The 26,892-nt window shown below is 39.1% G+C and overlaps 1 protein-coding gene across 3 annotated transcripts in view; it reads right to left on the bottom strand.

Annotated features, from left to right (window-relative positions):
• LOC126251939 (MOB kinase activator-like 2) overlaps positions 1–26,892 on the bottom strand; it is a 372,304-nt gene that overhangs the window by 14,266 nt on the left and 331,146 nt on the right. For all 3 annotated transcript variants that reach the window (XM_049952694.1, XM_049952693.1, XM_049952692.1), the window contains exons 2-3: positions 24,213–24,376; positions 23,840–23,936 (exon numbers count right to left, since the gene is read on the bottom strand). In XM_049952694.1, coding sequence (XP_049808651.1) covers positions 23,840–23,936; positions 24,213–24,376 — 261 coding nt within the window. The remainder of the gene's footprint in view (positions 1–23,839; positions 23,937–24,212; positions 24,377–26,892) is intronic.

Genomic DNA, 26,892 nt, shown 5'->3' with positions numbered 1-26,892 from the left:
GAGTTTGGGCAGAGACGTCAGTCGAGGCAGAAGTACAGAGGCAAAGATGTTGTTGAATGACAGGTGACGTATGAGTGGCGGCAACTTGAAATTAGCAGAGGTTGAGGCCTGGTGGGTAACGGGAAGAGAGGATATACTGAAGGGCAAGTTCCCATCTCCGGAGTACTGACAGTTTGGTATTATTGGGAAGTATCCAGATAACCCGGACGGTGTAACACTGTGCCAAGATGTGCTGGCCGTGCACCAAGGCATGTTTAGCCACAGGGTGATCCTCATTACCAACAAACACTGTCTGCCTGTGTCCATTCATGCGAATGGACCATTTGTTGCTGGTCATTCCCACATAGAAAGCTTCACAGTGTAGGCAGGTCAGTTGGTAAATTACGTGGGTGCTTTCACACGTGGCTTGCTCTGCCTTTGATCGTGTACACCTTCCGTGTTACAGGACTGGAGTAGGTGGTGGTGGGAGGGTGCATGGGACAGGTTTTAGACCGGGGGCGGTTACAAGGGTAGGAGCCAGAGGGTAGGGAAGGTGGTTTGGGGATTTCATAGGGATGAACTAACAGGTTATGAAGGTTAGGTGGATGGAGGAAAGACACTCTTGGTGGAGTGTGGAGGATTTCATGAAGGATGGATCTCATTTCAGGGCAGGATTTGAGGAAGTCGTATCCCTGCTGGAGAGCCACATTCAGAGTCTGATCAGTCCCGGAAAGTATCCTGTCACAAGTGGGGCACTTTTGGGATTCTTCTGTGGGAGGTTCTGGGTTTGAGGGGATGAGGAAGTGGCTCTGGTTATTTGCTTCTGTACCAGGTCGGCAGGGTAGTTACGGGATGCGAAAGCTGTTTTCAGGTTGTTGGTGTAATGGTTCAGGGATTCCGGACTGGAGCAGATTCGTTTGCCACAAAGATCTAGGCTGTAGGGAAGGGACCATTTGATGCGGAATGGGTGGCAGCTGTCATAATGGAGGTACTGTACCTTGTTGGTGGGTTTGATGTGGACGGATGTGTGAAGCTGACCATTGGACAGATGGAGGTCAAAGTCAAGGAAAGTGGCATGGGATTTGGAGTAGGACCATGTGAATCTGATGGAACCAAAGGAGTTGAGGTTGGAGAGGAAATTCTGGAGTTCTTCTTCACTGTGAGTTCAGACCATGAAGATGTCATCAATAAATCTGAACCAAACTTTGGGTTGGCAGGCCTGGGTAACCAAGAAGGCTTCCTCAAGTGACCCATAAATAGGTTGGCGTACAAGGGGGCCATCCTGGTACCCATGGCTGTTCCCTTTAATTGTTGGTATGTCTGGCCTTCGAAAGTGAAGAAGTTGTGGGTCAGGATGAAGCTGGCTAAGGTAATGAGGAAAGAGGTTTTAGGTAGGGTGGCAGGCAATCGACGTGAAAGGAAGTGCTCCATCGCAGCAAGGCCCTGGACGTGCGGAATATTTGTGTATAAGGAAGTGGCATCAATGGTTACAAGGATGGTTTCCGGGGGTAACAGATTGAGTAAGGATTCCAGGCATTCGAGAAAGTGGTTGGTGTCTTTGATGAAGGATGGGAGACTGTATGTAATGGGTTGAAGGTGTTGATCTACGTAGGCAGAGATACATTCTGTGGGGGCTTGGTAACCAGCTACAATGGGGCGGCCGGGATGATTGGGTTTGTGAATTTTAGGAAGTAGGTAGAAGGTAGGGGTGCGGGGTGTCGGTGGGGTCAGGAGGTTGATGGAGTCAGGTGAAAGATTTTGTAGGGGGCCTAAGGTTCTGAGGATTCCTTGAAGCTCCGCCTGGACATCAGGAATGGGATTACCTTGGTAAACTTTGTATGTAGTGTTGTCTGAAAGCTGACGCAGTTCCTCAGCCACATACTCCCGACGATCAAGTACCACGGTTGTGGAAACCTTGTCCGCCGGAAGAATGACGATGGATCGGTCAGCCTTCTGATCACGGATAGCCTGGGCTTCAGCAGTTGTGATGTTGGGAGTTGGATTAAGGTTTTTTAAGAAGGACTGAGAGGCAAGGCTGGAAGTGAGAAATTCCTGGAAGGTTTGTAGAGGGTGATTTTGAGGAAGAGAAGGTAGGTCCCGCTGTGACTGAGGACGGAACTGTTCCAGGCAGGGTTCAATTTGGATAGTGTCTTGGGGAGTTGGATCATTAGGAGTAGGATTAGGATCATTTTTCTTCGTGACAAAGTGATATTTCCAGCAGAGAGTATGAGTGTAGGACAGTAAATCTTAGACGAGGGCTATTTGGTTGAATCTGGGAGTAGGGCTGAAGGTGAGGCCTTTGGATAGGACAGACGTTTCGGATTGGGAGAGAGGTTTGGAGGAAAAGTTAACTACTGAATTAGGGTGTTGTGGTTTCAGATTGAGTGCCTGACTTGTGACAGGATACTTTCCGGGACTGGATCAGACTCTGAATGTGGCTCTCCAGCAGGGATACGACTTCCTCAAATCCTGCCCTGAAATGTGATCCATCCTTCATGAAATCCTCCACACTCCACCAAGAGTGTCTTTCCGCCGTCCACCTAACCTTCGTAACCTCTTGGTTCATCCCTATGAAATCCACAAACCACCTTTCATACCCTCTGGCTCCTACCCTTGTAACCGCCCCCGGTCTAAAACCTGTCCCATGCACCCTCCCACCACCACCTACTCCAGTCCTGTAACACGGAAGGTGTACACGATCAAAGGCAGAGCCACGTGTGAAAGCACCCACGTGATTTACCAACTGACCTGCCTACACTGTGAAGCTTTCTATGTGGGAATGACCAGCAACAAACGGTCCATTCGCATGAATGGACACAGGCAGACAGTGTTTGTTGGTAATGAGGATCACCCTGTGGCTAAACATGCCTTGGTGCACGGCCAGCACATTTTGGCACAGTGTTACACCGTCCGGGTTATCTGGATACTTCCCACTAACACCAACCTGTCAGTACTCCGGAGATGGGAACTTGCCCTTCAGTATATCCTCTCTTCCTGTTACCCACCAGGCCTCAACCTCCACTAATTTCAAGTTGCCGCTGCTCATACCTCACCTGTGATTCAACAACATCTTTGCCTCTGTACTTCCGCCTCGTCTGACATCTCTGCCCAAACTCTTTGCCTTTACAAATGTCTGCTTGTGTCTGTATATGTGAGGATGGATATGTGTGTGTGTGCGAGTGCATACCTGTCCTTTTTTCCCCCTAAGGTAAGTCTTTCCGCTCCCGGGATTGGAATGACTCCTAATCCTCTCCCTTAAAACCCACATCCTTTCGTCTTTCCCTCTCCTTCCCTCTTTCCTGATGAAGCAACCGTTGGTTGTGAAAGCTTGAATTGTGTGTGTATGTTTGTGTGTCTATCAACATGCCAGCACTTTCATTTGGTTAGTTACATCATCTTTGTTTTTAGATATATTTTTCCCACGTGGAATGTTTCCCTCTTTTATAACCAATTAATTTCATTTTTTGAAGTGAAAGATAATTAAATTTAGGGGGCCTTAGCAAGAGCTATCTTTGTAGATGAATTTTAAACACCTTTTCAAACATTTGAGCTTAGAAAAGCATCCCAAGAAATGGACATATTTTCAAAAAGCTGCCATTTTTACTTTTTTGAGGTGCTGGCTCCCAAATTCATTCCAGTTTAAGAGTTTCCTATTTTTATGAGTTTGAGAAATAGCCACAAGTCTGTACAATGCTTTGTGCAAATCAGGACATGCTGTGAGGTGCTTACTTTGATTCGGGTTGCTGCTGCTGCCATTTTTAATTTGTTATGAGATACAAACATTTTTCATACACAAATGTACCTTTAATAAAGTGGTAAAACTTTCGTTTTAATTAGAACAACCTTTGTAAGAAAAAAAAATTCTAAAATTTGATTTTTCATGCCTCTCGACCAGAAACTCCCCGTAAGAGTCCAATCAATTCCAATTCCTTTCATTTTGGAAAAAATAAGTTCCAGAGCTCTCAAGATAGATACTGGAGTTGTATAAGATCAAATGGGATATAGTCATATGTTTTACTACAGGGAGGAAATTCTGGTTTAAGCTTTGTGGTAAATAAGAAATGTGACTCAATGGTCCAGTGACAAAGTGATAGAATATGTATCCAAAGGCCTCTGGCTCAACCTTCAGTCAGACTTATGAACTTCATCTGTCATGTATCACTTTTTCCACCTCTGGCAATGCTTATTAATGTGAAAAATGTCAAGATGCATCATCTTTCGGAATCCACCTTAAATTATGAGTCCCCAATAACTGGCTGTGTTCAAACGTCAGAGTAATGCAACGGCATACCACCTCGAATAGGACCATGTCTAGTAACATATTTTGGTATCTGAACCAATCTCCTGCCTGATGATTTACCTGTTTCTAGTAAAGAAGAAAATTAAAGACAACATTTCAGATGTTGAGATACTCTCAGAGAAAATAGCACGAATTCTTTTAAAAACAAAGTTTAGATTAGATTACAAGCATTTACATTCCAACAGATCCACAGTGAAGAGATCCTCCAAGATGCAGAACATGTCAGAAAGCAAGAACACACAATAAATATTTACACAGAAACAAAGTTTGAAATGTTTCTTCCTCACATGTCATGTGGAATGGTCCTCATGGGTGTGGAATAAGTAAGAAAATCTCAAAAATATTTTCATTTAAAACATAATAAAAGAACTCGTCACAAAAAACGTAAATGTTGAATACACCGAGCTGCGTATATAATTCCTAGGCTATTGTAACATGCACTGTAGATAATACTTGCACTATCTGATATTATCAGTAATTATATCAATCTGCCAGTTCTGTTACAAAATTAGTCAATGGAGCAAAAGTAGTTTTAATCCTCTGAACTCCTCATAAACTGAACTTTATGAGTAGTTAAACTTTTTACAGCCACTGGGAAGTTATTGAAAATGAGCAAAAATGTCATATTAATAATGCGTTTGATGTAAGTTGCTTTTTGTTGGTAGTTTATTTTATTGGACAAGTTTCGGGCGTTCGCCCTACCATTGGCAGAATTTTTATGACAGAAGACAAATATTTCTTACAGTGTGTTATTCATACTACAGTAAACTCTCGATTATCCACAACCTATTCCTCCCCCTTCTTTTGGTACTGAAAGTTTTTCTCCGTCCAGAAGTGGTCACGGGTGAACAAATATCTCATGCTACAATACCACTGTCTTAAACAATATGTGGTACGGACTTTGCAAGGCTGGACTGTAAATGTTGCAGAAGACAGTCATTGCTTTCTGTTAGTGCTGAAAAATGTTTGAAAAGTGAAGACACATTTTGTTAAGAAAAATGATTGAAAAATGAAAACACATTTTGTTAAAGATACAGCAGAAACTGGAAATCATACAAGAACTCAAAGAAGATGGTACTGGTATGTGAATCTGGCATTGATTTACAATGTAGTTGAAACTACGATCTGTGACATTCAGTAAAATGAAGACAAAATAATTCAACCTGCTAGTTCTGACTCTTCTAAAGGTATATCAAAGCAAAATGCTATGAAAATGTCTACATAAACAGAACTGGATAAAGCCATGTCTGAATAGCTTCAACAGAAAAGAGCAAAGGGCACACAAGCATCTGGCCCAATATGTGCCCAAGAGGCCCAATTTTTCTTCATACCTTGGGGACTGAAGTCTTGGTTAACAAGATTTAAACAGCACCATGGCACCCGGAAGGGAGCTGTCCAGGAAAAACGTTAAGTGGGGATAAAACACAGATAAAAGTAGTTTGTTATGGAAGTGTCTATCAACAAAGATGCTAGTTTTCAATATGGTGCATAGTGCAACTGGTTATAAACCAAGCAAGGAAAGGATAACTGTGTTGTGTTGTGCCAATGGTGTGGGATCACAAAGTTAAGCATGGTATAGCAAATAAAACTAAAACACCATGCTGTTTCAAAGGAAAAGATGTGCACAATTTACCTGTTCATTCTTTTTACCAGAAAGGAGCCTGGATGGACCACACAATATTTCAAAACATAGTTCCATAATAGCTTTGTGTCATTGGAGCAAGAACAGTTAATGTTGAAGGGTCTGCCTGCTAGGGCTGTATTGTTACTGGAAATGCACAATCACACCCAAATGAAAATGTTCTGAAATTACATGACACGATGACACTTCTGACAACCTTAATCCAGCTAATGGATCAGGGTCCCGTTGCTGCCATAAAGAAAATTTATAGAGGAAGTCTTCCCCTTTCGTGCCCCTCAACTCTTATAACTGCCATCTGGTTTCTGTACAAATTGTAAATAGCCTTTCGCTCCCTGTGTTTTACCCCAGCCACTTTCAGAATTTGAAAGAGAGTATTCCAGTCAACATTGTCAAAAGCTTTCTCAAGTCTACAAATGCTAGAAATGTAGGTTTGCCTTTCCTTAATCTATTTTCTAAGATAAGTCGTAGGGTCAGTATTGCCTCGCATGTTCCAATATTTCTACGGAATCCAAACTGATCTTCTCCGAGGTCGGCTTCTATCAGTTTTTCCATTCGTCTGTAAAGAATTCGTGTTAGTATTTTGCAGCTGTGACTTATTGAGCTGATAGATCGGTAATTTTCACATCTGTCAACACCTGCTTTCCCAAAGCTGTCAGTAGTTCTAATGGAATGTTGTCTACTCCCGGGGCCTTGTTTCGACTCAGGTCTTTCAGTGCTCTGTCAAACTCTTCATGCAGTATCGTATCTCCCATTTCATCTTCATCTACATCCTCTTCCATTTCCACAATATTGTCCTCAAGTACATTGCCCTTGTATAGACCCTCTATATACTCCTTCCACCTTTCTGCTTTCCCTTCTTTGCTTAGAAATGGTTTCCAATCTGAGCTCTTGATATTCATTCAATCTCCAAAGGTCTCTTTAATTTTCCTATAGGCAGTATCTATCTTACCCCTGGTGAGATAAGCCTCTAAATCACTACACTTGTCCTCTGGCCATCCCTTCTTAGCCATTTTGCACTTTCTGTCGATCTCATTTTTGGGACGTTTGTATTCCTTTTTGCCTGCTTCATTTACTGCATTTTTATATTTTCTCCTTTCATCAATTAAATTTAATATTTCTTCTGTTACCCTCGTCTTTTTACCTACTGTATTACAATTTAAAACCTGGTTCCTAAATCTCTGTCTTACCATCATATAATCTATCCGATACCTTCTAGTATCTCCAAGGTTCTTCCATGTATACAACCTTCTTTCATGATTCTTGAACCAAGTGTTAGCTATGATTAAGTTATGCTCTGTGCAAAATTCTACCAGGCGGCTTCCTCTTTCATTTCTTACACCCAATCCGTATTCACTTACTACATTTCCTTCTCTTCCTTTTCCTACTATCGAATTCCAGTCATCCATGACTATTAAATTTTCGTCTCCCTTCACTATCTGAATAATTTCTTTTATCCCTTTTATCTCATCATACATTTTGATTACACAATATAATCTTTTAATTGCTGCATCATATCTAGAAATTCATCTACTGAGAAGAAGAAATTGTCATTCAGAAAATCTTTCAATTTGTTTTTTAATGCTATTTGGTAAATAACCAAAGATTTTTGTGGCAGCACAGTTCACTCCTTTCTGTGCCAAAGTCGCGTTTAACCCAGAATCGTGGAGATCATCCTTTCTTTTAGTGTTGTAGTTATGCACTTTGCTATTATTTTTGAAATGGAATAAGTTATTAATAACAAATTTCATAAGTGAATATATGTATTGCAAAGGTACTGTGAATATCTCGAATTCCTTAAACAAATGTCTACAAGATGCTCTTTTGGGGGGGCTCCAGCTATTATTCTGATTACATCCTTTTCTGCAATAAATACTTTTTCTCTTAAAGATGAACTACCCCAAAATATGATACTATATGAAAGCAGTGAACGAAAATAAGCATAGTAGGTTAATTCACTGATGTGTATCACCAAAATTTGCAATAATTCTAATAGCATAAATTGCTGAACCTAAACATTTCAGCAGATCATCACTGTGTTTCTTACAATTCAATTTCTCATCAATGCACACACCCAGAAATTTGAATATCTGCCTCAGCAACAGACATCTGTCTGAAGTCTATATTTATCAATGGTGTTGTGCCGTTTATTGGACAGAACTTTATATACTGGGTTTTATCAAAATTTAGTGAGAGTCCATTTGCAGAGAACCACTTAAAAATTTTCTGAATGACACTATTTACACCTTCCTCAGCTAATTCTCATTTATTGGGTGTGATTACTATACTTTTATCATGTGGTTGCTAGTGGTAATTACTGCACACGTGAACATAATTATTTTTTAAATACCATTGATGTTACTTCTAATTTGTATTATCTCTATCAACAGAACAAAGATATGAGTTGTAGCTAAAGAATACTAGTGAAATTTTTAAAGATTTTTTAAAGATTAGTCTGTTTGTTTAAAATAATACCATTGATGGTACTTCTAATTTGTATTATCTCTATCAACAGAACAAAGATATGAGTTGTAGCTAAAGAATACTAGTGAAATTTTTAAAGATTAGTCTGTTTGTTTAAAATATGTCAGGATGATTCATTATTTATATATATATTAAAAACAATTATTAAAGAACATCTGATTTTGACTGGCATGAACCTATCTTCATTTACAGGACACCACATAAAAGAACAAAACCACATGGCCAGTGACATGACACAATGTCTATCAGTCTTACATACTGCCAAAAAAGGCAGTTTACTAAATATTTGGTAGGAAATAGGAATTTTCACATATATAATTAAACATCCTGACATTATTTTAAATGAACAGATTGATCTAAGAAACGAAAAAAAAATCATAAAAAGTCACTATTATTCTTTAGCATACAAAACAATTTTCTTCAGTTAACAGTAATAATAAAAATTAGAAGCAACCTTGGAAGCATAATAAGGGTAAATGTCATGGTGTCACAACTTGAGGCTAATGTCTGCCATATTAGTTGTACCAAAAAACAGCTTCTGGTGGAAGTGTTTCGATCAAAAATGCCAGCTTGCATCAATTATGGGTGTGATAATCATTTTTACTACAGTCTAACATATCAATGAAGATAATCAATTTTTCAAAACATAATGTAATCGGACAGATAAAAACTCTGCTCATCAAGCAACAGCAGGAACACACACATATGAAAGGTGTTACGTATGCAGGTTTTCGCAGTCTGTAGCTCCTCATCCTGGCAGAAGGGTTCCAGGTTGAAGAAGGCAGGCGAAGGAAAAGGACTTGTGAGGTTTAGGGAAAGGGGCAGAGTTCAGAGAAGTCCCAGAATCCCGGGTCAGGTGAAACTTACCAGACGGGATGAGAAGAAAAATTGTGTGTTCTCCTGCCTCTGCTGGGTGAGTAGATTTTTTATCTACCCAATTGCATTATGAATATAGTCTGAAGTGTAAAAGAATATCCTTTCATTTGTAAATGGATTCGTTAAAGCAATACTGTCTTTTATATTCATGGAATTTTGATTGTGCTGTTTACTTTTACTGCAGTGGCTTTATTTCTGTCATTTGACTTCTCTTGGTGAATGCTGTCACAAGGAAAGACTGGAAACGGGCTAAACACAGCAAAATACACTCCTGGAAAAGGAAAAAAGAACACATTGACACCGGTGTGTCAGACCCACCATACTTGCTCCGGACACTGCGAGAGGGCTGTACAAGCAATGATCACACGCACGGCACAGCGGACACACCAGGAACCGTGGTGTTGGCCGTTGAATGGCGCTAGCTGCGCAGCATTTGTGCACCGCCGCCGTCAGTGTCAGCCAGTTTGCCGTGGCATACGGAGCTCCATCGCAGTCTTTAACACTGGTAGCATGCCGCAACAGCGTGGACGTGAACCGTATGTGCAGTTGACGGACTTTGAGCGAGGGCGTATAGTGGGCATGCGGGAGGCCGGGTGGACGTACCGCCGAATTGCTCAACACGTGGGGCGTGAGGTCTCCACAGTACATCGATGTTGTCGCCAGTGGTCGGCGGAAGGTGCACGTGCCCATCGACCTGGGACCAGACCGCAGCGACGCACGAATGCACGCCAAGACCGTAGGATCCTACGCAGTGCCGTACGGGACCGCACCGCCACTTCCCAGCAAATTAGGGACACTGTTGCTCCTGGGGTATCGGCGAGGACCATTCGCAACCATCTCCATGAAGCTGGGCTACGGTCCCGCACACCGTTAGGCCGTCTTCCGCTCACGCCCCAACATCGTGCAGCCCGCCTCCAGTGGTGTCGCGACAGGCGTGAATGGAGGGACGAATGGAGACGTGTCGTCTTCAGCGACGAGAGTCGCTTCTGCCTTGGTGCCAATGATGGTCGTATGCGTGTTTGGCGCCGTGCAGGTGAGCGCCACAATCAGGACTGCATACGACCGAGGCACACAGGGCCAACACCCGGCATCATGGTGTGGGGAGCGATCTCCTACACTGGCCGTACACCACTGGTGATCGTCGAGGGGACACTGAATAGTGCACGGTACATCCAAACCGTCATCGAACCCATCGTTCTACCATTCCTAGACCGGCAAGGGAACTTGCTGTTCCAACAGGACAATGCACGTCCGCATGTATCCCGTGCCACCCAACGTGCTCTAGAAGGTGTAAGTCAACTACCCTGGCCAGCAAGATCTCCGGATCTGTCCCCCATTGAGCATGTTTGGGACTGGATGAAGCGTCGCTTCACGCGGTCTGCACGTCCAGCACGAACGCTGGTCCAACTGAGGCGCCAGGTGGAAATGGCATGGCAAGCCGTTCCACAGGACTACATCCAGCATCTCTACGATCGTCTCCATGGGAGAATAGCAGCCTGCATTGCTGCGAAAGGTGGATATACACTGTACTAGTGCCGACATTGTGCATGCTCTGTTGCCTGTGTCTATGTGCCTGTGGTTCTGTCAGTGTGATCATGTGATGTATCTGACCCCAGGAATGTGTCAATAAAGTTTCCCCTTCCTGGGACAATGAATTCACGGTGTTCTTATTTCAATTTCCAGGAGTGTATCTTCTCAGCTTTCTCAGGAAAAAGACTCGGACCAAACATCAGTTTCAGCTGTCTGTATCAAGGAAATTCTCTTCTTGGTTATTCAAAACATATAACGAAAAGAAAGTTACATCAACAAGGCAAAATGCATCACATTACTGGATCAAATAAGCATTTAGACCAGGAAAACAACTGAAAATGTCTTTCTGACACTACGATTTTCACGAAAGTACTGTATTTAAAACAACTCTTGTGTGCACATGACAGAAATTAAGAACAAGATGCAATGTAAACAGTAGTATGCTAATGTTCTGGGGCATGTAAAATTGTAGTGCTGGCTTCAAAGCAACATACAACAAAATTCTGTAGTACTACCACCCCTTATTATAGCTCCATGCAAGCAACATTATAATAGGCTATGGTACACAACAAATAATGATATTTGCATCTACACTAATTGCAACTGATATCAGATATTCTCATAAAAATTTCTTATCCTGATTTCATATACACTGAAGTGCCAAAGAAACTGGTATAGGCATGCGTATTCAAATACAGAGATATGTAAACAGGCAGAATACAGCACTGCAGTCGGCAACGCTTACGTAAGACAAGTGTTTGGCGCAGTTGTTAGAACGGTTACTGCTCCTACAATGGCAGGTTATCAAGATTTCAGTGAATTTGAATGTGGCATTATAGTCGGTGCACGAGCAATGGGACACAGCACCTCTGAAGTGGGGATTTTCCTGTACGACTGATTCCCAAGTGTATCGTGAATATCAGGAATCTGGTAAAACATCAAATCTCCAACATTGCTGTGGCCAGAAAAACTCCTGCAAGAACGGGACCAACAACAACTGAAGATCATTGTTCAACACCACAGAAGTGCAACTCTTCTGCGAATTGCTGCAGATTTCAATACTGGGACACCAACAAGGGTCAGCATGTGAACCATTCAGCGAAACATCATTGGTATGGGCTTTTGGAGCCTAAGGCCCACTTGTGTACCCTTGATGTCTGCAAGACACAAAGCTTTATGCCACACCTGGGCCCGTCAACACTGACGTTGGACTGTTAATGACTGGAAGCCAGGTCACAAGAGTCTTGTTTCAAATGGGGACAACCTCTAGAATCCATGGACCTCGCATGTCAGCAAGGGACTGGTCAAGCTGGTGGAGGCTTTGTAATGGTGTGGGGCATGTGTAGCTGGAGTGATATGGGACCGGTTAGATACGCCACTGACAGGTGACATGTACATAAGTATCCTGTCTGATCACCTGCATCCACTCATGTCCTTTGTGCTTTCTGACGGACTTAGGCCATTCCAGCAGGACAATGCGACAACCCCCCACATACAGAATTGTTACAGAGTAGCTCCAGGAACACTCTTCTGAGTTTACACACTTACTGGCCACCAAACTCCCCCGACATGAACATTATTGAGCATATCATGGATGCTTTGCAATGTGCTGTTCACAAGAGAACTCCACCCCCTCATACTCTTATGGATTTATGGGCACAGCCCTGCAGTATTTATGGCGTCAATTCCCTCCAGCACTACTTCAGACATTAGTCGAGTCCACGCCACATCATGTTGTGGCACTTCAGCGTGCTCACGGCGGCCCTACATGATATTAGACAGGTGTACTAGTTTCTTTGGCTCAAGTGTATATGCATATGTATAAATAAAACCAAATAACCTAAAATATTGTCTACGACAAACAACATGTTATAAGAAATATTTGTCTTCTGTAAAACAGGTACTGCTGATGATGGGTGGATGCCCAAAATTTGCCCAATAAAATAAACTACCATAAAAAAACAACATACATCAAACACATGGTTATTGATACTGGAGGACACCAAATATACAACACATTCTTACCGAAAATGTGATTCCTGAATAATGGGCACCTTTCTGAACCAAAATAGTATATGACTTTAAATCTTTGTGAACATTATTCTTATTTATAATTTTGATTCTAGGAACTGAGCTGTTGGATTGAGAAGAGAGAGATATTTTTAAAGATAAATTTCTTTAAGGAATAAATATATTGGGGAGCAATCATTAGTATTCCTAGTTTCTTAAACAGGACTCTGCAGGACGTTACTGAGTTCACACCACAAAGTATTTGTACTGCACATTTTTGGACTTAAGCTTCGTTTCATGAGTTACTCCATAAAATGATCCCGTATGACGCAGAATGAATGTAAGCAAAGTTTGCTAGCTTTTTCATCTACAATGCGAACAGAGATTTGTTTAAGACACTTGAGCAGTTTTGTAGTACACAAATATATATGAACCAACTTACTTGCATTACGATGAATTACAGACAAAATGGATTAATTAAAATGTACAAGCATTCAAACATCTCTTCAAACATGTGTGCACTCCAAGAGACATGAATCAGAAACACGGACAGGTAGTAATGAAAATAACGGTATTCCCACAGTTAGGTCAAATGAGGTAAATAAAACTCTTCAAGGTATAAAGGGAGGGAGGCACTCTGATGTACTGGTGTTTCGACAGAAATCATTAAACTGGATGAAAATCGCACAAAAGAAACTTGAGTTATTTACAGAATGCTAGCAATAAAGAAAACTGCCTGAAACTTCAAGAATTCTGTAATCACTCTCATTCACAGCAAATGCACATAAAAAACCATATTTTTGAAATGCTGTATTTCAGTGCCATTACCAGTTTCAGGCATTCATGCCCAACTTCATATTGCCAATGTTTCTTATTACACTAATGTTTTATCTGCAGCATGTAACTGGAAATGTTAGGCATCTCAAGATGGCACTGAAATAAAGTGTTTTAAAAATACTTGTGGGCTGTTGGGTTATTAACTAATAATCATCAATGGTTGTGGAACTCATGAGATCAAGCACAGATAAAAATAATGTTAAAACTATAGGTTTATCAGCCTTCTATATACATTACGTGAAAGATATTTGTAAAAATATCATCAATCGCACAGAAAAAATCTTAGAATTTAATGTAGCAAAGGATAGCCATATTCTAGTCAATTCATCACCAAACAAAACTTTGGTAGTTGGTGTCCTACAACTTGCAGATATTTCTCAATAAATCACATTGTCCATCGTCAGCTATTATGAAGATTTTTGTTACAACCTTACACACATACTGCAATAATTGCATTATCCACCACCCGACACATTAGCGTCTCTCACTACCTTTCCATCAGTCTATTGTTAACTGTTGTGAATGACAGTTGTATTCTTGAAGGTGAGTAATGACAAATTATACTGCTTTGAATAATGGCTGTGACAGGATATAACCCACATCTTGGGTTGGATTCCTACTTTTGAACTGGGTTATGTTTTCTTTTAGCTGACTATGGCATCTGGTTGATGCAACTTGATGTTCCAAAATTTGGTAATTGGATACAGGATGCTATAGATGTGAAAGAAAATGAATTTAGTGACAATCACGGCACCTTGGATCCAGATTTGGTATGAGTATTTGATTGTAATACAGAAACTCAAAGCGATTATAGCAATGGAGCAGATAAGGGGCTGTCAAAGAATGCATTTTTCTCTTATTGTATAGCATTATGCACCAATGGAAAATAATGAACATGCACTTTACTACTATGGAAAAAATGGACATAAATGGTGTAAGAATGGATTGGCAATAAACATCCAGACACAGAGTCACAAAAATGTTACACATTTGCAAGAGGTAACTGGTGCACGGGGAGGTAACTGGTGCACGGAAAAGGCTTTCTCCCGATATTACAGATGGTACAGAGAAAGATGACTGGAAAGCAATTTTCACAAATTAAATACTGAGAGCTAGTGGGAAAGCAATTTTCACCAATTAAATACTAAGAGGTAGTGAAAACAGTAAGTTCAACAAATGAGAGATGGACTAAAGCAGACAAACCAGATTGAATATTGAGAAATAAGCTTTGAAGAATTTAAAACATTTATAGGACTGTTGTTCTTTTCAGTTATATTAAAATCAAACTACGAAAGTTTAGAAGCAATGTTTGCAATAGATAGTACAGGTGGAGAGATGAAAAAGTGTATCATGTCCTTCTTTTTGATGATGCCAGTAATATGGCTGCAAAGAAAGAATCTGATAGAATAGTAGCCATTTAACGGATATTCCAGGAGTCTGTTGAGAACTGTCAAGAAATGTATTCAATGCATGAATATGCATGCACAGATGAAATGCTTATTAGGTTTTGTGGAAGATGTAAATTTTGGATGTACATGTTGCAAAAACATAGTAAGTATGGTCTTTAAAATGGTGATTTTGAATGATGCACAAACACACTATTTTTTTTTTTTTTTTAATGGAGAAACTCTAGCCAAAGATGAAAAACACCTGGACATTCCAATACAGGCTGTACTCAGGCTTTGAAATGTTACTGCAGGAACTAATCATAACATTACTGTCAATAACTGATTTTCATCCATCGTGCTAAAGAAGGAGCTACAAAAGAGGAATCTAGCTTATGTAACTATACTCAAGAGAAACAATGTGATATGCCAAGAGAGTTTCTACATTCAGCAAGAAGAGAGGTACTCAGTGTTTGGTTTTCATGAAGACAACATACCTGCATCACATGTGCTTACAAGAACAAAGCTGTAATTTTGATTTCCTCTATGCACCATGCAGCTCAAGTATCTGAAGAAACTAAAGAACAAGAAATCACTTATTTATTAATAGCGGCGAGGGTGGACACTACTGATGAGAAATTCACAGTAAGGTAGATGGGGATGAAGCCCCTTGGGGTAAATACCCGCACTGAGATTTTGAACTGACCACCATTGATTCATGAATTTACCACCAACGAACAGGTTTCCCTTGTTGTAACTTATTACTCCACGGAAGTTCATCTAGGCAGGTTGTTCCAGGGATGAGAAAATGAAGTAAATCTGTTCCTTACTACTTACATGAACTTTTCTTAAGTTCTTACTTGAACATTGTATAATGTATGGTTTCAAAAGAAGAATCAATGAATTACTTGTTGACACTCCTGGATTTAAGCTTCAATTTCGTGTGGACAAAATGTTAGCGTCGGTCGCCAACATCAACACAGCACATTTGCCGTAAAATGGTGAAATACATGCAGGTGTTTTGGTATAAATCCCTGCATCTCCAGTAGTGTGATGACAATTCTTCAATGATAACCCCTGCAACAGATTACATTCAACCCAGACTGCATGATAATCTCATCAGAAGACATAATTCCACTGCCTAAAATAAAGGTTAAGAGAAACATTATAGCAAAGCATTGAAATCTGTGCTTCCAATGTAGACACAAAGAATCCAAGGGTAAAGAAAAGCTTATTATTGAGAGGGAAAGATGTGTTAAAGAAAGAAAAGAGTGTTCTATAGAAACAAAATGATGTTAACTAGATGTCATTACATGAAAAAAAAAAAGAAGAAGAAGAAGAAGAAGAAGAAGAAGAAGAAGAAGTGAAACTGCCGGTTAATTGTCCTTCACAGTCAGATTCAAACTTTTCATTTCATGATAGTAGCTCAGATATAAATATGGACTTACTATTTGGTGAAGACATATCCGAAGAAAAGAAACAAGAGCCAATCAAAGGACTTCACTGTAGTACAAGTGCAGGGAAGAATCTAAAACCCATTCTAATTCCTCGCGATCAAAATAATTTCAATATACCAGCTGGAAGGCTATGAAGGTGTGAGTGCAACAATAATAAAAACAATTCCAGGAGCCTACAAATTTACTGGGGCACAGAAAGAGTTATTAATTGGCACTGAAGATAACGAAAATGCTGAAATCCACAGGGATGAACACAGCCCGGTTCCACAATGCAATAACTTTTTAAGAGGACATAAAAAAGTACACTATTTTCTAGGTACCTAGGTAGTTTAGAGACAGACACTGAAGTGAAACTTCCTGGCAGATTAAAACAGTGTGCCCGACCGAGATTCAAACTCGGGACCTTTGCCTTTCGCGGGCAAGTGCTCTACCATCTGAGCTACCGAAGCACGACTCACACCCGGTCCTCACAGCTCTACTTCTGCCAGTATCTCGTCTCCTACCTTCCAAACTTTACAGAAGCTCTCCCGCGAACCTTGCAGAACTAGCACTCCTGAAAGAAAGGATATTGCGGAGACATGGCTTAGCCACAGCCTGGGGGATGTTTCCAGAATGAGATTTTCACTCTGCAGCGGAGTGTGCGCTGATATGAAACTTCCTGGCAGATTAAAACTGTGTGCCCGACCGAGATTCGAACTCGGGACCTTTGCCTTTCGCGGGCAATGAGTTAACCTACAACATTATTCTGTATGACATTACTGAATGACAATATGCAAAATATGTAAACTTACTGATTCGTCTCTCCCGAAGATTTACAATGATTCTAAGTGCAAATGTAGCTGAACTAAGACATTTTAAGAGTTCCAAAATGTGCTTTTTCCAGTTTAAATTCTTATCAATATGGACACCTCAGTATTCTGAAGTTTCCATGCCATTTATTTTTGATGTAGTATCTTTAGATATGCGAAACTGAATATTTTGTGTCTTTTTAAAATTGAGAGCAAGACCATTTGCAGAAAACCAGTCAATAATACTTAAGCAGCCAATAATAGTTTTAAGAACATTGCTTACCACTTTTTTGTCGTCTGTACAAAAAAGAAGTCTTTAAGTAGTATAGGAATAACCTCAGGCTGTGTGTAAACTAACATAATGCTTGCCAAACAATGGAGTTGGAAATAGCTACAATTGTTGTTGTGGTCTTCAGTCCAAAAACTAATATGAAGTAGCTCTCCCACTAGTCTACTCTGTGCAAGTCTCTACACATATGCACACTTATGCAATCTAAATCTACTTTAACTACCCAATCGTCAAGCCTAGGTCTCCCTCTACAATATTTACCCACTACGCTTCCCTCCATCACCAAATTAATTGTTCCTTGATGCCTAATGATGGGTCCTATCAATGTATACTTTATTTTCACCAAGTTGCGCCACAATTTTTGCTCTCCCAATTCCATGCAATACCTCCTCCTTAGTCACTTGATTTATTTATCTGATCATCAGCAATCTTCTATAACACCACATTTCAAAATCTCCTATTCTCTTTTTATCTGTACTGTTATTCATCAATGTTTCAGTTCAACACAAGGTTTACATTCTGACAAATACTGACAGAAAATACAGAAATTTATATTTGGAATAAACATATTTCTCTTTTTGATGAACTGCTGCTATTCCCAGTCTAAGTCGTTTACTACTTCATCACCATCACCAGTTGTTTTGCTACCCAAATAGCTGAACGTGTCTGCTACTTTTAGTATCGCATTTTTTGATCTAATTCCCTCAGCCTCATTTGATTTACTTGAATTACACTTAATTTCCCTTGTTTTATTTTTATTCATATTCATCTTATATTTTCAAGATATTACCCATTCCTTTCAACTTATGTTTCAAGATATTTCATCTGGCAAAATTACAATGTCATCAGCAAACCGCCGGCCGCGGTGGTTTAGTGGTTCTAGGCGCGCAGTCCGGAACCGCGCGACTGCTACGGTCGCAAGTTCGAATCCTGCCTCGGGAATGGATGTGTGTGATGTCCTTAGGTTAGTTAGGTTTAAGTAGTTCTAAGTTCTAGGAGACTGATGACCACAGCTGTTAAGTCCCATAGTGCTCAGAGCCATTTGAACCATCAGCAAACCATGTTGTTCTTATTTTTCTATTGAAATTTATTCCTTTTTCAATTTCTCTTTCATTTCCTTTGGTGCTTGCTTCTCTTCTGTTTCCTTTAGAGCTTGCTGAAGGTACATATTTAATAACATGGGGGGGGGGGGGGCGCGGGGGGGCGGGCGAGATAATCTGCAGCCCGGTGTCACTCCCTTCTGAACTATTATGCCCCTTTCAGGACCACTGGCTCTTAAAATTTTAGTTGATATGTAGGTACTATTCAGTACATTAACTTTGCAGAAAAGATCTTTTCCACTGGTTGCACCGAAGCTGCTATTTATTTATTGGCTGATAAGTTTCAGGCTTTGCCCATGTTGACAAGCAACCTATTACAGAGGACGAAATTTTATGAGTGGATGCATTGAATGTAAATAATAAAGGTATCAGTAACATTATGGTCCAGGCAGTAAGTACCAACATATTTTGTATTTGGGATATAATTGGCATGGACAGTTCTATTTATGTCATCAGACTTTAGATATATTTCAGATCTGCATTCAAACATGTCACTGTTATACCTTACCTGTAGTATGTCAGCATATGAGCACAAGATAAATTTTCCTTAATTGTGGTACATTCATTATTCAGCATGATCTGATCCAAATGACAACAATATATCATAAATGCAGTGTTTGTTCTCCCTGGAGCTCACTGTATATCATGCTTGCTTATTTTTTGCAAGTGTTGTCATAAATTTGATGGCTCTGTGACCGTATTAGTATTACCGGCTTTGTCCAGTGTGAGAGACAGTGTTCCATCACATTACTGTTGTACAATAAATTTTCATTTTATTTTTCCCTTGCTTAAGTGGAGACATATTATTTAATTTGTTTTTCTACATACGACAGTACTGTCCTGCTGTTTTAATTGGTTTTTCAGTGAATAATCTGTGGTCAGATATTTGGTGAGTGATTAACGTAGGATGGAGTGCAATTCATATGTGATTATGGGGGTATTGAAATTTTCTATGAACTGTTTGCTGCATGATTCTGTTTATTCTTTTAACAATTGTTCTGAGTGCTTAGCCATATGGCCTTTGGTGGCGTTATTAAAATTGTGAATTTTCTCCCAATATTTTGAGCGGAGTCTTTATTTTCTCTGGGTTGTGTGCTGAAAGAAGAAAGGTTATTTTCATTTATGTTTGTGTTTCTCTATATCTTGTTTCAAAAGTTCTGCCTGTCAATCCAATGTAGGCCTTTTTACATTCACTGCATTCGATTTTGTTAACTTCATAATGATTGTGTGTTTGTGTTTTGTCTATTTCAAGAATGATGTTAGTGTTACTGATGCATAACCCTTTTTGTGATTTTCTTTCTTTAATGTGTAATTTGCCCTGTCTGATACATGTTCCCAGTATGGAAGTGCCACAAATTTATCTATCTTTCTTGTTTCAGTCTTTGTCAGGGTGATTTTGTCTTTGAATTTTTTTCATTTTGTATTTAATTTCTTTTTACACAGCATTACTTAGAGCGTATTCTGTGACTTGACCTAGTACTGTTCTAAAATATGCTTCTTTATGGCTCCTTGTGAATTGTGGAAGTTAATGCTGTCATTGAGTTCATGTATGATTGTGAAGGTGGTATTTCTGTGCATATTATCAAAATGTTGGAAGCTGCTAATTTCCACTACTGATCAGTTAAATAAAATGATGAAATCACCTATGTACCTTAAATAGTACTTTACTTTTCCTTCCCAATGGTCTTGTTTCTTAAATAATTTATTTTCTAGGTGGTCTGGAAATCTAAATCACTAGTGTAGCTGACAGGCAACTAGCCATCACAAGATCAGTTTTCTGTGAGAGTATTTTAGCCACTGAAGCTAAAATACTTGAGATAGTATCATCGTTGGTAGTTCCACTAATTCATGAACTTATGCTTGTGATATTTGTCTGCATTTCAAGGGTTTTCTTTTACGCTAATAGTCTCATCAATGGGCACAACTGTGTGTATATTAATTACACTCAAAGAAAAGAATGTACTGTCATCTGGGATTTTTGTGTCTTTAATCTCTAAGAATTAATCCCATCAAGTTTTTCGAGTATACTGTGTACTGTATGTGTAATTGTTGCATATGATTTTGTTCAGCTTTTTCTCAATTAAGAATGCAACATTGTTTATATAATTTACAATGAGTCTAATTGTGACATCTGGTTAGTGTACTTTTCGTTGGGTTCTTAGCTTGGAGCACTGGGGGTTAATGACTATATACTTATTCTGTTCTTTTTGTGTTAAGACAAGTTCAGAGTCCTTGATTACTCTTTTTATTAATTCTTGGAATCTGTTTGTGGGGCCTTTATCTATATGTGTGAGCCTTAAAGGATTCTATTGTTTTATTTATATACTAATGTTTCTTCATCAAAACATGCTTGTAAAGCTATGATGTTATGTGCTTCTCATTTCATATTAATGTTGTAGTTCCTTTTTTTTTGGTTATCATTTTCTCTTTTCATATTATGTCGTACAAGAATCTATGACGTTGGCAATTTTGCTAGCTAATCTGCTTTGCTCTGCCATGAAAATTTTGCTATGTCCAGTGCTCCTTTTGCGTGGTTGATCATGGAAACTACATTGGTGGCGTTTGCTTTTTTGACAGATTATATCTGAGTTCTTTTGGTGACAAATTCATTTAGTTATTATTAAGGACAAGGTCTGCTAAATTAGTAACCTTTCAACTGAACTTAAAATCAGATTATTTCAGAACTATTTTCAAATACTGCTATTTTTAGTTAAAAAGAGCATTAAATTTCTGACTATGTTTTATTTTAACACCACCAACTATGACTAGGAACTTTCACCAAAAATCCAGTTATAACAGCTTGGCAATACTGTTGCATGTAGATTCCACTGAAATACAAATGAAGTACTATTTGCCCTCTTAAATAATGCTACAAATAAAATAAAAATTCATTGCATGACAATAATATGATGGAACATTGTGTCTCACACTGAACAAAGGCAGTGACAGTAAAACAACTGCATACTAAACTGAATATTTCAGAGATTATATAAGAGCCTATAATAAAATTCTTTGTGTCAATATTGGTCAAATTTATGATACTGCAAATGAAAAATAAGCCTGTATGATACATAGTGAAATCCAACGAGACCAAATTTTCTATTTTATACGAAATATCATTGTTGCATGGAACAGATCATGTATAATTAAGAAACCACAATTAAGATAAATAAGTTGCTCGTACATACTACACCAAGGCAGAACTACAATAATTATGACATGTTTGGATGCACATCTGAAGCACATCCAAAGAGTGATGCTATGAATAGAACTGTTCACACCAAGTAAATCCAAAATATAAAATACGTATATTGATCATAATATTAATCATACTGGATTATCCGCATTTGATGCATCCACTCATAAATTATGTTCTCTGCAATACGTGGCATTTGAAAATGAGCAACAGCCAAAAATAGTCAGCTAATAAATAACTAGTGGCTTTGGGGCAAACAACTGAAAATGTCTTTCCTTAATTATCTGAGAGCTACACGATGCAACATACTGAAAACCTTTACAATACATTAATTTTAAAGGCATATGGTGCCTGGATTAATGTATTTAAAATAAACATAAAATAACTGAAAGGAAAAGTTTTACACACTTAAAGAAATACCATTTAGAACAATGCACATTGTGACTATCACTTTAAACAGTTTGCTTTTTTTTTGTAAATTATGTAAAGAAGACAGTGACACTACATATTTCAAAAACAAGTAATATGACCAGAAAATATACAATATATGTACAATATACAAGGTGTACAACTTTGCTTCAGCCATCTGCAGATAGGTGGCGACAACGGTAAGTAGTGGTCGAATGAAACAGATCGCAGATGTCAGGCAGTTAGCTTGGACCTCGGTCAACATAACCTCATTCAAACATTAGTCAATTTGTGTCTGCATCATAAAGTTGTTCTTGATTGAAAATGTCAGTTTACAAGCCTAATTCTCGTCATTGGCGGGAGGTGTTACTGTTTTGTTTCAATATGAAGAAAACAGCGGCTGAGTCTCATTGAATGCTCTCAAGTATGTATGGAAAGAACACTATTCGAGACAGAACGTGACTTGAGTGGTTTCAACACTTCAAAATCGGTGATTTTAACGTTGTAGACCGGCATAGTGGTGGAAGAGAGAATGGTTTTGAAGATGCAGAATTGGAGATATTGCTGAGTGAAGCCTCGTGTCAAACTCAAGAAGAATTGGCATGATTAGTGGCAGTGACACAGAGAGATATTTCAAAACATCTCAAGGCTATGGGCATGATTCAGAAAGAAGGAACTTGGGTGCCATGTGAGTTGAAACCAAGAGACGTTGAACAGCGTTTGTGTGTTTGTGAACAGTTGTTTCAGAGGCAAAAACGGAAGGGATTTCTGCATCGTACTGTGACTGGGGATGAAAAATGGGTTTATTATGATAACCCTAAACGCAAAAAAATCATGGGGATATCTGGGCCATGCTTCCATGTCGACGGCCAAACAGAATATTCATGGCTCCAAGATCGTGCTCTGCATTTGGTGGGACCAGCTCGGCGTCGAGTACTATGAGGTGTTAAAACCAAGTGAAACAATCACTGGTGCTCGTTATCGAATCCAATTAATGCATCTGAGCAGAGCATTAAAAGACAAATGGCTGCACGATAAAGAGATTTTGCAGCATGACAACGCTCGACCCCATGTTGCAAAACAGGTCAAAACGTACTTGGAAACGTTAAAATGGGAAGTCCTACCTCACCTGCCGTATTCTCCAGACACTGCGCCCTCTGACCATCACCTGTTTAGATCAATGGTGCATGGCCTGGCTGACCAACACTTCCAATCTCATGAAGAAGTCACAAATTGGCTCAATTTGTGGATCGCTTCAAAAGATGAACAGTTTTTTCGACGCGGGATTTGTACACTGCCCGAAAGATGGGAGAAAGTAGTGGCCAGCAATGGAAAATACTTTGAATGATATATGTGTAACCAATTGTTCCATCAAAGCCTCAAATGTAGGGGGAAAAAAAAATGGCGCAAGCAAAGTTGCACGCGTTGTATATACTTCTACAAAGCTTTGGTTGTCAGGTAAGGTGTTAGTCAAATATCAACCAATGTGTCAAGGATTTTCTGTGTTCAAAGATGTAAGTACGATGAACAAGATTATCATCTGAGGCATCCGTCAGCTTACCTGTAACCTGGACCAGTCATGTCTGGGCATCCAGACATTGTACAAAATTCTGATATTGTCCCATATAAAAGATTTATATGATCAAAAAATGCAATAGCTGAAACAAAATAGAACAGATACTTACAACAACCATACTTAGAGGTATTCAAAAATTATTAATAATATAATTATTTGTGAAATACAAGTAGCTTGCTTAATCAGTTTGGAGATGATAATCTAAAATCTACAGTGGATAATTTTGCATCCACAAACAAAAAAGTAAATTTGAAATCATTTTATATTTGATAAGGAATTTCCAAACACGAGATAAACTTCAAAATATTTTTATGAAAGTAGTTGTGTCTACTGTCATCTAAAACAGATTACAACTTACTATGGGAAGCTAGCCATTCATTGTAGTCTACTCCTGCTGGTAGGTCCACCAAGACTCTCAGATCAATATCAGGTAACTTTCGCTCAAGGAGCGCTTCTTCGAGGTAAAGTTTTGGATCATCTGCACTAGGGGTTGATGGTTCTTTATCTTTCCGACGGGCTTTCCTGTAACACAGATGACAAAATTTTAAATATCCGGTGGCAGTACAGAGCTCATAAACCAATTCAAAAACTTCGCACACATCAGGAATATGAACATTTATTAGACATAATTTAGAAGAGACGATACAGTGCGTTATCCTATTAACAACCAGAAAATAGCAGCCTTTTATTAAGACTGATCGTATTGATTTTCTTTCATTTTGTTGATGTGTATAATGTGAAAGGAAAATTTAACAGAATTTAAATGTAACAAAACAATAATATACTGGTATTTAGTTATACCAAGACAAATATATAGATATCATCACGGGAAAGTTGTTCCAAAAAAAATGCTTCAATATTTTAAAAATAGCAGCAGTTACAACACAAAACAGTAAAAAATGAAAAGTAATGATGGGCCAATGGTTCACTTAACATCTTACTGTATCCACGAGTTGGTTTGGCCAGTAGCAGACTATAAGTACCCCTCACCCTTACCTAGATGAAAGGTGAAGGTGGTCATCAGGTTTGAATGCAAAAGATAATCTCACAATCTGATGTTGAATAAAATGGAGGAACTGCCTTCCAGCTCTGGGGTTTAATAACCCCTGTTTAGTCACTGGAATTGTGTGATCCAACTTATACCTTTACAAATAATCAAGCCATGTAGGAAGTTATCTACACAAACACATTATCCCTGGTTCTAACTGTTCAAAGGACTCTGCCAGAGTGCACACAGGCCATTTTCTTACATTAGCCTGCACCTCACACTGCTTTCAAACACACAAATGTGAACTAGATGCTCAAGAATTATAAAAGTTGACAAAGATAACCAACAAACAAAAGAGTACTAGAAGATCAAGAAATAAGTTATCTGGGTATCTCCTTAGGAAATCTGTAAAGGAATAAAAGCAGTTAAGGTAGGTTAAAACAAACCAATTGTTGACATTGCTTTTGAACCTAATAAGAAAGCTTCAGTTCAATGGTTATGTTCTAAGTCTTTGTTGTGACAACACAAAGTACATCCAGATCAATGCTCATGTGCTCCCTACAACAGACAAAATCCATAAAAAGCAGCCCAACTTTGGGACGAGAACATCAAGACTTTCTTGGGTTACTTCAAACTTAAATAGAGAGAAACGGGCTAGTCTTACCATATAGTATACTCCAGCAGATCAATGAAGAAAATAATGAAAGTCCAAGTACAAAAAAATGCCATGTTCAAATAAACCATTACCTCTCTATGATTAAGATGAATTTTGTCTTCCCTCCAAAAGGCTAAGAAGCCCATCAATAATGGCCGCAGGAATGAAATGTCCTAACAAAAGTCAATGGAAATGTTTAAAAAACCATCAACTGCAATTGAGCTGACTTTGCCAATATCTGACACCCAAAAAATGGGAATACAGCTCAAGTGACATCTGACAAGGTATTGGCTCGCAAAACAGATGCCTGGAAATGATTTAAATGATAAAGAAACAGGAAGACTTAGGTATATTTCTCTACTCTCACATAATATGTCTAAGTATTCAAATACATTAAGCAATTCTACAAAAAATAACAGCACTAACAGATTGACCAGGACATGCAAAAAATACATGTCAGAAATGTTTATCGAGCATTCTAATTCAGCCTGTGTTTTACTGATGAAAATGGGACCTTGTGCCTACACAATCTACACCTACATCTATACTCTGCAAGCCACTTTATATTGTATTGTGTTGTGGAGAGAAAACTTTTCATATCTGGTTTGGTATCTTAACATGTGGCCTATATCTCAGCAAGTATTTGATTCTGATTATATTCTTACAGGATTTTTTCTAATTTTGATTGGCATCCTCTCCTGTAAGAATATCAAACACTTACTTTAAATACCCTGTGTAACAATTTAATGAACCAAAACATGTGCAAACACAACCCACTAATAACAATGTAAATAAGATTACAACGGAACAAAAATGTACCAACAGTGGTTCAGGGAGAACATAGTTCATTGTATTGTTAATCAAGTTTGTGTAGCTTTCACTTTCAGTGACTTGGCCAGAATCAAGACTGACCGAACTATCCCTTTTGCACGGACATACTGTAGTACACATGGAGCTCACATTGATAAAATGTTTCAAAAACGTTGTCTTGGAGGTGGTTTACCACCAGCTAGTGTAAACTGCAAATGATTAGCATGCCAGTGCAACTTCACATGTAGGCAGAAGTAACACTGTCTACATTCTGTGAATAAGGAAAGATTACACAGCACCTTTGATTCAGAAGTTGCATTTGAATGTTGATTGTTTGTGAGTATTCTGCATTACGCCTCATGAAAGAGAGCAAAACGTCCACCACAATGTGTTGGAATTCAACATGTCAGCAGGCTCGCCAACAGTGGTGGTTCCGACAACACTGAATAAATGCACTACGTCGTCTTTTTTGTCAAGTCCCAGTACTGCATACAGAATGTCTGAAGAGAGGGAAGTTTCCTAGATTGCATGATTTATTGTCATAGGGTGCCAGTGAGTACACAACACAATCGTATACGGTTCATG

Source organism: Schistocerca nitens, chromosome 4, assembly GCF_023898315.1.
Source record: "Schistocerca nitens isolate TAMUIC-IGC-003100 chromosome 4, iqSchNite1.1, whole genome shotgun sequence".
Classification (NCBI taxonomy): Eukaryota; Metazoa; Arthropoda; class Insecta; order Orthoptera; family Acrididae; genus Schistocerca; species Schistocerca nitens.
Note: the sequence above shows the minus strand (reverse complement) of the source record. Positions and strands in the feature narration are given on the sequence as shown.